This window comes from Orbicella faveolata, unplaced genomic scaffold, assembly GCF_042242905.1.
Source record: "Orbicella faveolata isolate gen_17 unplaced genomic scaffold, um_ofav_v1 contig_47, whole genome shotgun sequence".
Classification (NCBI taxonomy): domain Eukaryota; kingdom Metazoa; phylum Cnidaria; class Anthozoa; order Scleractinia; family Merulinidae; genus Orbicella; species Orbicella faveolata.
This window is the reverse complement of record NW_028301577.1, coordinates 20,218,770-20,233,127: the sequence shown is the minus strand read 5'-3', so window position 1 is coordinate 20,233,127 and position 14,358 is coordinate 20,218,770. Positions and strand designations below refer to the sequence as shown.

Here is a 14,358-nt window from a genome sequence, read left to right as displayed (position 1 = left end):
TGCTGAACAGATCCTGTTTGTGTTGCTGTCTCTTGTGCACTGAAATAACCATATTTGGTCATTCTGGAGGTGTAGTTCCTATTATGGGATGGCAAGAGACTGCATGACATCATTTATTTTCATTTCTTGTTCTGTTGACGTCCACACCTTCCATCGTAAAGTTGGAAGAGGTATGCTATGCGATTTAGCGTTTTGCGATTTATTCATGCATGAATCAGTCTTGGACCGCTGTTGCCAGCGACTACCAGGCCTAGAGCATGTGTAGGCCACCTTTTTAGCGTTAACAGTTTTCTCTACTCCCTAGATTTTGGGACGCGGATTTGACGGAGAAGTGATCATCTTCCAAGCTTCTGCAACGCAGAGGGACATCGCTTTGCGTGTACTTCTTTAGTTCTATCTTGAAGCGTTATCTTAGGGCGCCAGTTCATGAAATGACGACGGTAAGAACTTCGTAAATGACGCTAGTTTGCTATATTCATTGGGTGATGAAATAAGTTGACTGTTTTTAATTTTTGTGACAATCGTTTCCGCTTACGATTTTCAGGAGGTCGAACAGCCTTCCAGCATGGTTTACGTGCAAGCAAGTGAACTCTTCCCGAAGAAGACGCTTGCTTCAGGTCAGTGCCAAGTTTCACGCTGTGTCACTACAATCGAAGGTTGAGAAATAGTTTGTTTTTCATCTGCACGGAAGGTTTTACGAATTCATGAAGAATAGTGTGTTATAACATTGTAAACCTGGGTACGCGCGAATTTCTGCATAAAATAAACAAGAAGCTTATCGGAGACGTGCTATCAGCGATTTAAGTTTTATCTCAATTCTCTTGACAGTAGCAACCAGCTTGAACCGGATTAAACTCGGAACATTTATTTGCCCTGCCATTGAAATCATTCTGGCCTCTCAGACAAGTTATTATCATTATCTAGTGTAGTCTAGCTGAAATTATTATGGAGTCATCAATCGTTCTGAATGCTGTCAAAATTAATGGCCATCAATATTACGACGATGTATAAAGCATCGCTTGGATTTCATGCGAGTACTTTTGGGAATGAATTAAAGGGGCACGTCGTGTTGTATCAGTTTAGAACTGAATCTTCTCTTGTATAAAATGGTGAATTCAAACATAAGAACTTCATTTTGATAGACCTTTAATAGTATTAATTAACTTTGTTGAGAGGTCGTCCGTTGTTTTATTTCCTCGATAACAAAGGTTATATTTCGATTTTGTGATTGGGTTGCTTTGTTTTCGCTTTCCGCTCTTGCTTGGAGTTCTTGAATTGCTTGGTAAAATTGAAAGCTAATTTTTTCCAGGGGAACAAATATTGAATTATTTGATACAAAATTTCATCAGTAATTGTTGTGCTGAGGTGTGTTTGCAAACCCATTGGCATTTATTGCTTAATTATTTACTAGTGTTAAAGATGGCAATTCAGTAGCTCATCAGATCTAAAACTATATCCAGTATCAACAGCTGGCTTGAGAACTAATAACTTATACTTCTAACATCTAAGCAACTCACTTTCCATAAGTAAAGAACATTTATTCAGTGTGACACTGCTGCCCACTGCCTAACTCAGCTGTGCTCGTCACCATTTAATCTAGCCATGGTATACTCAAAATAATTAAAAACTTCAAAATGTAGTATTGATATGTAGGGTTGATATCATTGTCACCTATTTCTGCACTAGGAAATTTATGCTGAGTTGGCATGAGTTCTATCAATCAAAATTGCAGCCATTAGTTTTTGACAGCTTGTTTATTCTGTATCCTTTATTCTGGCGACATACGGAAATCTTGCACTTCAGAATGCAAACCTTTGATTCATATCATTAACATGCAAATTAACTTTATGCACATCACAATTTAATGATGAACTGTGGGCCTTATATTGTGTAAAGAGGGCATTTTTGGTGAGCTTATTTCTTTGGAGACAGACGTAGTGGGATTATATTGGAAGGAACATTTCTTACATTTCAAAAATGTTTGGCTTATATTTTGGGAAGCATTTTGCATCTGAGGATTTTTTTGTCTCCATAATTTCGAAAATACTGCATATTGAAGGTCAACTTTTTCTTCCATTCTTCAATGCAGACAGTTTGAATACCACCTGGTTCAGGGAGGCATTAATGGGTCATATGTAACACTTTTTGCAGCTGAGCATATAAAGACTTGGGCGCTCTTGAAGTTATGGGTGAACTTGCCCATTGTTGATATAATTCACCCAAAGAGCAACATGTGTGTGTGAAGAGCAAGGCAACAGCTGACCGAAAACTTTAGATCACAGCACTGAAGAGTGTGCTTTGTTTTTGCAAAACAGAGGTCTTGGCTTTTTTCCAGAATATGAATTCCATGTTTATGCTAGCAGCCACAACAGTGCACTCAGTACTCAAAAAGACAGCTAGCCATAACTTCTTTTAGTTGGTGGTATGGTATTTTCATAATTCATCAATATGTTTTTTTTCTCTAGAAGACGATTCTGCCCAGGTGCCATTTCCTGAGCTCTGTGGTGAAAGTGTCGAATATCTTGAAAGGACATCTGATGCCATTCTTGCCCTTTCAAACTTTCGTCTCTTCATTCGCTTTAACAATTCATTTGTGAATGTAAGTTTAGCACAATTATTTCAATGGACCATATCAGTAAGGATTTTTTAGTACCTGTAATTTTTACTGTGAATGACTTGGAATTTAATGGAACCTTCCATTAAACTATGTTTAATATCATTTATGAAATATTTAATTTTTTTTTGGAAAATATCTATTATTAATGCATCTTTTTGTTACATACTCTTTCTCCTTGCCAGGTCCCTTTGCGTTTAATAGAGTCTGTGGAAATGAAGGATCTTTTCTTGATGGATATCAACTGTAAAGATGCTAGATCATTTAGGTGGGTAATTAAATTCTTCAAATGATTAAAATGAATTTGGATACTAAACTACAAATAATTTACAAATAATGAGAAAAAAAATTACAATTTGGTTAAATAATCTTTATGTCCCAAGATCCTCCTGGAAATTACTCGTAACTATTTTTGGTAATTTTGGTTTTGGTTTTTAGTCAGCAGTTCTTCCATGAGATGATCAGGGCTATATTTAGATTCTCTGTACCTAATTTAACAAGTCCTTCATACCCAGAGATCCACTTTAACATGGAATTGTAAATATTTATTGACATATTTTATACTTGAATTTCATTGTTATTTCGTTGTATGTTCTTCAGGATTTTATTTGACAACAGTGAGCAGTGCTTGAATTGTTATCACCGTCTGATCCTCTGCATTTCCCCCATCTCACGCCTTGAAGATCTTTTTGCTTTTGCTTTCCATGCTTGGTGCTTGGACTCAAAGCAGTCTAACTCAGTACAAGAGGGTGAATTTACCACCTTCTGTCAAAGAGGTTGGTAGGAAACATACTTACATAACTTGAAAAACAAAATTGAACGATTTTAATTTCGGGAAAAAAAAGTGTCTAAAAAATAAAACCGTCCAACATTTTTAAGCGTCCGAAATATTTTTACATTACAATAGATAATTTTAAAGTAGCTCCAAAGCTCATAGTTTCCTTTATGGAGCAAACTCTGGTCGAGACACTGCTTTAATTGAGATATGTCAGTGTATTGCTATAACCTTGAGGGTGCAGTTAAACTGTCATTCACAGATAATGTCTTGGTCTAATCCATGTTTTGTAGGCGTAAATTTACTTTTGTTAGCTATGTTTCGTCAAAGTGTCCAAAATTGTTGTCCAAATTAAAACATCCACAATTTTTTTTTGCAGTTAATGTGTTAGATATTTTGTCTTCAAGAAGACTATGCTGAAGAAATGTGGAAAATCCCCCAAATTAAATTCTCCAGTTTCTCAGTGATTAATGGGATTGTTGTTGATGTCTGAGTATCCTTATGTATTCCTAATAATTAGACTTAAGTGATCATTGGATTCTGTTGGAAATGATGATGGAAAGATGCAAGTCAAAAATTGTTTGTAGACTTGAAAATTTGTTCCGTGATAATAAATAAATATTACAGTCATTCCAGACAATTATGAATAATCTATCATGTTTTCAGAAGTCAAGAATGATTGCCAACCAATACAGAAATCTGGGATTTGTCTGTAAAATCAAGGCTGCTGCCTAACGGGCACCCGGTCGCCTGAGGCGCCTAAGTTACGAGTGCGGGCGACTAAAGTTTTGTTCGAGGAGCCCGAGTGGGCGCCTAAACATGAAGTTTTCATTCCCATGTAATCTGTCCACTGACTTCAATCTTCTCATGAAATCGGTCAAAGAATCATTCACACAATAAATTAAACGGAAAACAACAGCTACTCTGGTCCTGTTTTGCTTTTATCGCGAGAAATCTGGTCAAAAACACGGCAACAAAGTCTCTCTCCGCTCACAAAACAACCAAAAACAGCAATCTTTGAAAATCGCCCTATAATGCATTGCAAGCTCAGTATTGAATAAATGTACATCATGTATGCCAATGAATTGTGTCTCTGTTGATGCCTTGCTGATTCCGAGTTGCAAAATAACTACTTTGATAACTAATATTTTTGGAATTGGAGTGATGATCCTGCTGACGTTTACAGTTGAAAAAAGATAAATGCGTCTAAATATTTGTCCGATACTTAAGAAAACTTCACTTAGATGTAGTGAATGAATTTCTTTAGGTTTTGAAAGGATAATTTGAGTAACTAGCCAGCAAAAAGAACACATCATTGCAATTCTCTTTGCATACTAGGGTTCTATATTTTAAATTATTAAATGAATTGTCGCGACTCCGCCCAATATACAAGAATTTATTTTCTCCAAAGAAGTGGCCAATATTGCTGTAATGCTGCCTTAAAATCACCTTTAGTTTATACTAATGTCCCAAGCCCAGGGAAGGAACGCACATTTCAGTGAGGCCAAATTCACCCCCCCCCCCCCCCCCCTCCAATGCCTCTTTCATTTGCAGCTTGCATTTCATGATTTGTACAACATATTTCGTCTTTTTAAAATAGAATTGCAAAACTCAAAAACAAAAGCAGCAATATAAATTTTTATAAAAAAAAAAGCTGCAGCACTTGCATGGATACACCAATTATTGAGTTTGACCATAAATAGTATTCTTTCTCAGTCATGACCTGATCACTTTGCTGAATGCTTTATTTGTCAAATTTGATTGATATTAGACCATATCAGTGTCTCATGAAAAAATCTCTGCCCCAGGACCCCTCCCCAAAATTTCCACAATTAACCCTCCCCATCTTCCTCAAACTCACCAACGCCCCCCCCCCCCCCCCCCCCCGGATTGACCACAGAGAATTTTATCTGGGCTCTTAAAAAGGTGGCTTGGGCTCCCAACTTTTGGTGGAAGGAGCCCAAAGGGCTCCTTAAAAATTTTCTTAGGCAACAGCCTTGAAAATAGTTCTAAACGCTTTGTATTCCTAGATTATTTTATACCTGAGTAGTTAAGGTGACTGGAGACATCAGAAATTCCCATTCCCTTGAACTTTCTTGACATATTAAAACCAGGCTTAATTGTGACTAAAGGATGCTGTTACTATCACCCCCAAAATCAGAGTTGTGTAGTTTTTCCATATTAAATAAATATGATATTTTTTACAGATGCAGTGCAATATTCATTCATGTCGGAGGTTAGGAGAATGGGTTTTGATAATCTCCATGATGCCTGGAGGATCACAGACATAAACTCCAACTTTAGGTAAGTTTAATGGTGACATTATGTCATTTTTTTTGGTTTGTTTAGTTTCTCATTTTATCATTGTGGCTTAATACACAAAGCCATTTATAAAGTAAAGATTGTGCTATATATTTTGCCGCTTAGTGCACTATGAAACCATTATTACTCTCCCCCCTCCCCCACCCCCCATCTTTGTAGGATAAGCCTTGTGGTATTGTCTTGCCATAGAACACAACACAGCGACCCTGGCCAGAACTCAAACCCAGAGCTTAGCTGAAGTCCAGCACACTATTCTTAGGTAGCCTCAACTCCCCTTGTCGCACTTGTTTTAATTTTCTTGTCTTTTAGGTTATGCTCCACCTATCCCAAACTTCACATTGTGCCAGCCATGATTTCAGACAATGAGATGGAGGCTGTGGTAAAGTTCAGGACTTCAGGAAGATTTCCATCTGTTGTGTGGAGGTAATAAAATACATAGAGAATAAATCCTTTGGTCATCAGCTTCTAATTTCAAGTAACATCGCAATTTCTTAACTTCTTTGTCCGTACATAGGCACATGACCAATGGAGCAGTAATAGCACGTTGTAGTCAACCCGAGGTGGGCTGGCTTGGCTGGCGCAGTCAGGAGGATGAAAACCTTCTACACGCAATAGGAACAGCCTGTGCAATGGACTCTGTGTCTGCTTCCCTTAAGAAGCAACTTCTGAGGGAGATGGGCCACAAAAATTATCACAAAAATGGCCACATGGATGCCATTCCTAATGGGGATATAATCCAGGATGGTAGTGATAATGATGATGAGAATAAGAAAGCATCATCAAAGAGTGGTGCTGTGGAACAACGCAAAGTTCTGGTTGTAGATGCTAGGGCCTACTCTGCTGCTGTGGTCAATAGGGCCAAAGGGGGAGGTTGCGAGTGTGAAGGTAAGTTGGTTTGTTGATCTTTGATATGACAATTGACTCTATCTTGTGATTTCAGAGTCACGCTATGTCTGCAGAAAACTGAAAGTCCTTAGTTTATTATCAGTGTGATGGCCAAAATTATTAAATGTTTTGGACATGAACTGAGGGTTGGGGAAAAAATGAATTCCAGCTCTCCCAATTCAGATAAGCAGATCTGGAATTTTTCTTGCCTGGACAAGTCTGAACTTATTGTATTTGTTATTTAGTTAGCAGACAACTTGCCTGGGCCCTTGCCCATCGGGGAAGTGAGAATGAAAAGTAACTTGCCTGGTAGGATAATCTACTTGTCCCGGACAACTGGATTGGAATTTTTTCCTAGCCCTCTGAACCCTTTGTCTTCTTGGTGCATTGGAGACTCGGGGATATAATTTATGTTTTTCTCAAGTGGAATTAGTGTAAGACATTTCTTGTTTTGTCTATCAGAGTATTACCCAGGCTGTGAAGTGTTGTTTATGAACCTAGCAAACATCCATGCTATAAGGAAGAGCTTCCATAGTCTGAGAACATTGTGTTCTGGTCCGAGGGATGCACCTAAGTAAGTATTAGGTAGAAGGTTGAGTCTTCATGCAAGCCAAGTGGCCCATCAGGGCAGCGCTTATCTCTGGTTTCTGTAGCATGAAAGGATTAAGAGTACTCACCCTGGATGGCAGGGCTGTCATTAAGTTTTAATTCACCTGTAGCCTTGATCTTCACACCCATAGCAAACTTGTTACATTATGGGTGAATTGTATCAAATACTTGCCTGTTCACCCGTAACATCAAGGGTCCATCAAACATACTCAGCAGCAACAGGTGTTACAGTTTACAGCCCTTATATACAGCCCTGGATGGGATGCTAGTCCATCACGGGGCTACCTCCCAGCGTTAAAATTGCAAGACTGAGTACCCATTTATATATGTGGGTGGAGGGAGGCCCCAGGAGAGTAAAGTGTCCGCTCAAGAACACAATGCAGTGACCCCAGCCAGGGTTCAAACCTGGATCACTCAATCCAGAGTTGTGCATACTGACCATGAGGCCTCCAAGCCTCGGAGTCCACACTAGTTAAGAGTTTTAAGTTTTCCCTAATACCTAAAAGGTGTTTTCCTTACCTTCTTAGTCATAAATTTAACAGAAATATAAATTTGTGGTTTACTTAGTTGGTGGTCCAGTTTGGAGAAGACCAATTGGCTTCACAATATTTCACTGTTACTGAAGGCAACCAACATTGTGGTAAATGCCATTGATAAGGAGCAGAGACCTGTGGTGGTTCACTGCAGTGATGGCTGGGACAGAACAACTCAGATTGTTGCCCTGGCAGAGCTGATGTTGGACCCATACTACAGGACAATTGAGGTACGAGAATAATAATGTACAAGATATTGTGTATGAATCACCTGGTTTACTGTAGGGCGGTAACCCATAAACAGTGGAACTCATCATTGTGTACTTCTTTGTTACTAAGACTGCAATTTATTTTCTAATTAGTGATGTTAGAGCATGTTTCAAAAATAAATAAATAAATAAAAAAGTTTTCAATTGAGCGTTGAAAGTAATCAGGTAATTACATTGGTGTTCGTTTTACTTTGGTTTGAGACTGGTTGAATAGTCTTATTTGTTTGGTTTTGGTTTTACGACACTCAACTGAGGGTAAATTACTTGATTTATAACCTCCACATTCAAGTTGGCTTTGAAGCCAACACTGAATTCCTTGTTTTGTAACAGTTTGTGAAATGTGATTCTTTCCTTCTAAATTCAACATGGGTTTCACTTTTCATGCAAGAATTTTCCCATAGAATGTTTTCGTTGTTGTTTCCTGATAGGGCTTCCAAGTATTGGTGACACGTGAGTGGTTGGAGTTTGGTCATCGTTTTGCCGATAGGTGTGGTCACGGGCAGAATCATGACGAAAACCAGAGATGTCCAGTATTTCTTCAGTGGCTTGACTGTGTTCACCAACTCACCAGGCAGTTTCCTTGCTCCTTTGAGTTCAATGAAACCTTTTTGGTAAGATGACACTTGGCAATATTGAAGTAATATATCAAACATGTAGGGCAGGAAAAAAACCCAGGTCCAATTGCCCAGGGCAAGTAAATTTTGCTCTTGGGCAAGTGAAAATAGAAGTTCAGTGGCCTGGTGGGCAAGCGAAATCAGCCTCAGTAGTCTTGTTAGTGTAAATGAAAATGTCAGCTTAATAAATGATAATTTACAGTCAGGAGCTATTTCAAAACTTAAGACTGCATGATTAGTTAACCATTGAGTTGAAAGCATGGATTAGTTAGGAATCCTAGCATACTTTGTTCGCGTTTGCCCTCTGATTGCTATACTGGCCACCACGTGGGTAAGTAATATTTGATTAGGGTAAGGTGAAAACTGAAATTTACTGGCCCACTGGGCAAGTGGATTTCAATTTATTTTTCCTGCCCTGAAACATGTATGGAAAACTGTGTTGACCACATTGCAAATGCTAAGAAGAGAGATATTTGAGGAACTTCAAGTGTTTGGAAATATTTGCAATTTGGCAATTAAAGTCTTCTAGTTCTGGTAACACAGGTTTGGACTGTCAACCCAGTTTTGGATTAAGTCTTTCCACGGAAATTTAAAAGTCTATTTTTTTTTAACAGGTGAAATTGGCCCAACATGTATATTCCTGCCTGTTTGGAACTTTCCTTTGCAACAGTGAAAGTGAACGTCTCAAGGCAAACATTGTAAAGCGCACGTTCTCTGTGTGGTCTTTGTTAAAGCTGAGAAGAAAAGAGTTCAAAAATTACTTGTATTCCTCGTCATCTGAACAGGTAGGGCTTAGACAGTTGTTTGAATTTAAAGTAGTTATGTTCTTACTGCCTCAAGGAAATGCCATTATCTATTCCCCGTTTTAGTGGAGCAGAATAATAGTATCATTTGCAAGGGCATGGTTAGTCATAAGGTGCCAATAGCAAGATTTCATTTTGGGTGGCAAGTGCAAGAAATCATGGAAAGATTTTAACATTAATAAGAACTTCTTCAGTCACTGCAAATAACCAGGGGACATAAAGGGAGGACGTTGCACAGAGATTATTTGTCTGGTGTTTCAAAATGATGACTGTACTATCATTGGGATATTACACCTTGTTGTCTTTTGTCTTAGGTTCTCCAGGCCTCCTGTCAACCTCGTTGTCTACAGCTATGGTCATCTGTGTATCTAGCATATCATACACCTTATTCTGAGACTGTATTGGAGAATGTTGACACAAGTGACTATGGGGACTCTGTGAGCAGCGCTTGTGTTACTCCTGTCTCTCCAGTATTCCCTAGTGGTAATGGCATTATTGACCAACAGGAGGAGGTCACACCCACCCCTCACGTTACAGCATCCAAGTCTGATGGAAACCTAATGTGCAAAGACTGTTTCAAAATTCAGCAAGAAAAAGAAGACAGTAGGAAAGAATTTGGTAATATAGATAGAGACTTAAAATCTAAGAGTTGTCCTGAGTGTAGGACCTCCTTTTCACAAAATGACCTTTCAGGGAGCACATCAACGCTAGAGGATGTTAGTGATTCGGCTGCTTGTGATTCTAGAAGTTTGTATCTTAGCACTTCAGAGTCTTGTGTGGCAAGTGTTGTTTCATGCGAAGACAGTGTCAAAGAAATTGAAAGCAGTAGCATGACAAGCAGTACGGCTACAGTTATTCTAGACACAAGCGAAGGAGAAACTCCTGTTGACAATGAAACTTCCTCCTTGTCTGAAAAGCTCTCAACTGATAATTCACTGAAAGAGATGCAAGAGAATGTTTCATCACCTGAAGAAATAAATTCTACCAGTGAGGAAATTTTCCAAGAAACTTGCAATTCTGATCATTTGACATTAGACAATTCAAACTGTAGTAAAGATATCCCTTGTGATGAAGAAGGGACAGAGTGTATAGAAACCTCTGTTCCACCATCCAATTCTTCAAGTGACTCAACGCTAACAAGCAATGCTCGAGAGGCATTTCCTAGCACATCAACACTAAGGCCTAGTTCATCAGAACTCTTCACTAGGTACCTGGATGTGGATGGATTGACACATGTTTCCGACCCAGTACAGGATAGGCTGCGGCAAATTGAAATGGCGCATCAGGCTAAGGTAGAGTCATTGCAAAGGCAGCTCCTGGATGTCCAGAGGAGGCGGGCAACAGGGGGCGAAGGAGGTGCATCTGGACAGACCAGTGATCTTGCTGATGAAGTGGTGTGTAGGAAAAAGATAGGATTATTTGTTGCGACATTTTCCAGAGTCGTGAACTTTCAGGACAACTTACTGTTGGCTCAAACCTCTCTTTGCAGATATCAGTATTTAGTTAACTTCAGCATAAAGCAAAAAAACACCTATCAATCAGCAAATCCAGTTAGATGCGTTATGTTTGAAGGGAAAAGGATGAAAATGTACCTTATCTATTTATAAAGATTGCCCCATTGCAAACAAACTGTGCTTAATCTGCCACTTGTAGAATCAACAACTAACAACTTCTTTATTTTAATGCATGAAAATAAATTGTCAGCCACATCAAAAGAACCAGCTGAAAATTTGCAGAAATATATCACCAATACTGAAGTTCTCTCCTCATGCAGTACATTTGTTTTTTTCTTGGAAACTCTTGTGTATTTCAAAATCTGTGTATTTATTTTGTTCCTCCATTTTCACCTCCAGTGTTCCTTACCTGAGTCAAATGTTAGTGGAGACCAGCCTCCCCTCTCTCTTGGGAGCACTGATGAGGGAAGCTGGATCCAAGTAGATGAGAATGAGGCGCAGCCTACACTGTGGGTCCCAGACCATGCTGCTACTAACTGTGCCAAGTGTGATACACAGTTTTGGATTGCCAATAGAAAACATCATTGCAGGTATTATTTTGTTGGATTTTGCTGTCATAGAATCAGTGCAACCCTCCTTGGGCTCCTTACTCAAAACAGAGCTGGGGGTGGCTATTTGGTATGTGTAACCTCAAGGGTATAGCTTTTAAGCAGTTTTCATCTGGAATTGGGCATGAGGTAAAAGGAAACCGTGAGAGCATATAAAGTTATTGTGTTATTTATGTCTTGCTGTTGGGCCATTTCAACTTTAAGTAAAAGAAGAAAATAGGAGTACCATGAAATCACGATTTTCCAAACCTCCAAGGGATATGAAAACTGGTTTGAAAGATTGGGTAGTTTGAGAAATTGGGGAAAAGATTTCAGTGTTTGTTTGACTTAAGGGAGGGAAACAACTTCTGGTTTGAGTTTTCAGGAGGTTCAAAAAATCGAGGGTTCGGAACTCTTTGTTTGAAAAAAATATATATATAGATGTAAATGTCCAAATTGCCAGGTCTGAGAATGGTCCAAAATAGGGTCATTATTTGGAGAACAGGGCAGCACACTTAAATCAAAGATTCCATGTTGCTGTTACAGTAACTCATATTAACTTTTGTTTCAAAAATGTTTAGGAACTGTGGCCTTGTGTTTTGTGGGACGTGTTCTGAAAAGAGAGTACCACTACCTGAAGAACAGCTTTATGACCCAGTGAGGGTTTGCGTTGCCTGTTTTGAAAAGCTGGTCACCCTTCAAGAACGAGAGAATGGAGAACGGAGGCAGTCTGAAGTGGCAGGATCATAACTTTTTTTTTCAGCCATTGTTGACCACTTAGTTGTTTAGGTTGTTCACATTAGATAGACTCCATGTTTCAAACAGTTAAACTGTGGCCCACGTTGTCAGCAGATTGTGGGACATTTTTTATTGTGTTTAGATGATTTGGATAATTTTGTCATTAGATTTAATTCTTTAAGCTCAGTGTTGATCGGCTTCTTTTCACATTGCGTTGCAAAGTGAAACATCCAACTCTTAAGGATGTGGTAAATAATCGATTTGGTGAAATGGCCTTGCTACATGATCAAATTTCATATTCTCCAAAAGTACCTGAGGGTCAATAAATAGGAATTGTTCTAAGTTGACATCAGGGCTAAAAGAGTTAATACATCATGCAAGTCCCCCAGTTAGGACAGTAAGAAATATACGGAGGGCTAGAAGAGAAATTCTATGCTGACATCGGTGCCTGGAGAGAAACATGAATTGGCATTTGTCATTACGATTTTTCCACCAAAATGTTTTATTTTCAAATACTGCTGTGTTACACTTTCCTTTCCTGCTAGCAAAATTTTACAGATATCTTTACCCTCCAGGCCTTATCATTCTTTTGACTGACCTCAGTTCATACCAGCCTAGTTAAGGTGAATCGGTTGGCTTGTGAAAACCGTACTTCATGTTTGATTTTGATTAATAGACTCTTTTGACAAGGTTAGAAACCAAAAAAGTATTTAGTAAACAATTATTTATGTTACAAAATTTTCTAATAATATTATGTCGAAATTGTGTACATATGCAAAATATATTTGTTCAAAACTGAAAAATGATTTTTCCAAAAGGCCTTTTTTTCGTATTTTTTTGTGTAGAACCTATTTTGACTGATGTTCATTTGAATTTCTTGTATAATTATTAGGTATTCTAAAAACAAAGAAAAAAATTCATGTTATTTGACAGTCTATCATGTTTTTGTGAAAAATGATAGCTAGACTTAAAAAACTACCCTCGAGAAATTGTTAATTATGTACAAAAAGAAAGAAAAAGAGAGTTTTTTTTTTTTCGATAAGATATTACAGCAACATTGTTCTTTATAGCGGGTTATCCTTACTAGTGAATTCTGTATTGTTTTGGTATTAATTGGGTATAGGTTGGACAGTTAAAAAATTTAAGTTCTCTCCCCTGTCAGGCTGGAAAACAAGTGCCGTTTCCAGCAAATCTTCGCCGAAGCACTCGGAATAATTCCCGACTCTTACTATCCAATCAGAGATAACCCGAGCATTCCCGAACACACTAAGTGTTCACGTCCGGAAGGCGCTACCAGAAGAAGTGATGTTGCTTAGCAACGTCTCACGGTAAACTGCGGGCTCGACGATATTCCAACGGAATATAATTCCGCGTAGCTTCGGGGGAAGTGAACTTGGTTACTTGTTTTCCTGGCCGGTTAGAAAGGTGCATTTGTTTTGTACCTTAAATTTGTTTGCGAGTTGGTAATGGAGCGCTGTTCCCGAAGACCGCTGAAAGAAATTTGTGAATGGTTTGGTTTGGTATCCTCAGACCGGGAAAGCAGGGCTTTGCCAATCTTAGTGGTAATTTAATTACGGGAAATGATTGTGCCAGCCTTTGATAGTTTAATAAAAGTCACTACAAAAGTGAGCACCGTAGCTTGTCTTATCTTGTTGGACGTACACGGTTTACTATGAGCACTTGCAATTTCCCAACTTGAGAATCAAAAGTTGTCTTCCATTCTACACTGACATTTGAAAACGCGAAAAACCTAGGTGAGTCGCGACATCGGTTTTTTTTTGTACAGTTCTACAATTAAACTTGAATTTTAACCGTGAGGTGATGTATCTCCTTGAAAATCTTCTAATGTCATTGGAAGACGTACTCAGTTTCGGTAAAATGACCATTGGTTTGACCAAGTGAAGATCAGCTACCCCACAGCGTTGGAGAGTTTCCTTCGCTTTGAAACGAAACATAAACAAATCCTCCAGGAAAACTTCCATGCAACGCGCCAGGTACATCCGCAGAAGAAATGGTTACCAAGTCTAAGATAAAATTAGGAGGATTACCTGGGCTGTACGGCCTATATTGGGGATTCACTCTCTGGCCTCACCTTCTCTTGGTTTCACTGATGTTAAGCTTCGCAGTGGTAACGAACGCTTATTTTCTGTTTAAT

General features: G+C 38.7%; 1 protein-coding gene across 2 annotated transcripts; it reads left to right on the top strand.

The window, feature by feature from the left end:
* Window positions 1-103: 103 nt before the first annotated feature.
* Window positions 104-13,832, top strand: LOC110047601 (phosphatidylinositol-3,5-bisphosphate 3-phosphatase MTMR3-like). 2 transcript variants are annotated; one of them, XM_089280217.1, is made up of 16 exons: window positions 104-170; window positions 305-440; window positions 545-617; window positions 2,469-2,599; window positions 2,800-2,882; window positions 3,215-3,390; window positions 5,597-5,693; window positions 6,021-6,134; window positions 6,226-6,596; window positions 7,059-7,170; window positions 7,773-7,968; window positions 8,436-8,618; window positions 9,236-9,406; window positions 9,739-10,818; window positions 11,278-11,468; window positions 12,047-13,832. In XM_089280217.1, the coding sequence occupies exons 2-16, from the start codon at window positions 432-434 to the stop codon at window positions 12,213-12,215; spliced, it is 3,156 nt and encodes a 1,051-aa protein (XP_089136343.1). In that variant the 5' UTR covers window positions 104-170; window positions 305-431; the 3' UTR covers window positions 12,216-13,832. The 2 variants fall into 2 exon arrangements, with proteins under 2 accessions (XP_089136343.1, XP_089136342.1); XM_089280216.1 differs by having other exon boundaries at window positions 2,466-2,599.
* The last annotated feature ends 526 nt before the right edge of the window (window positions 13,833-14,358 follow it).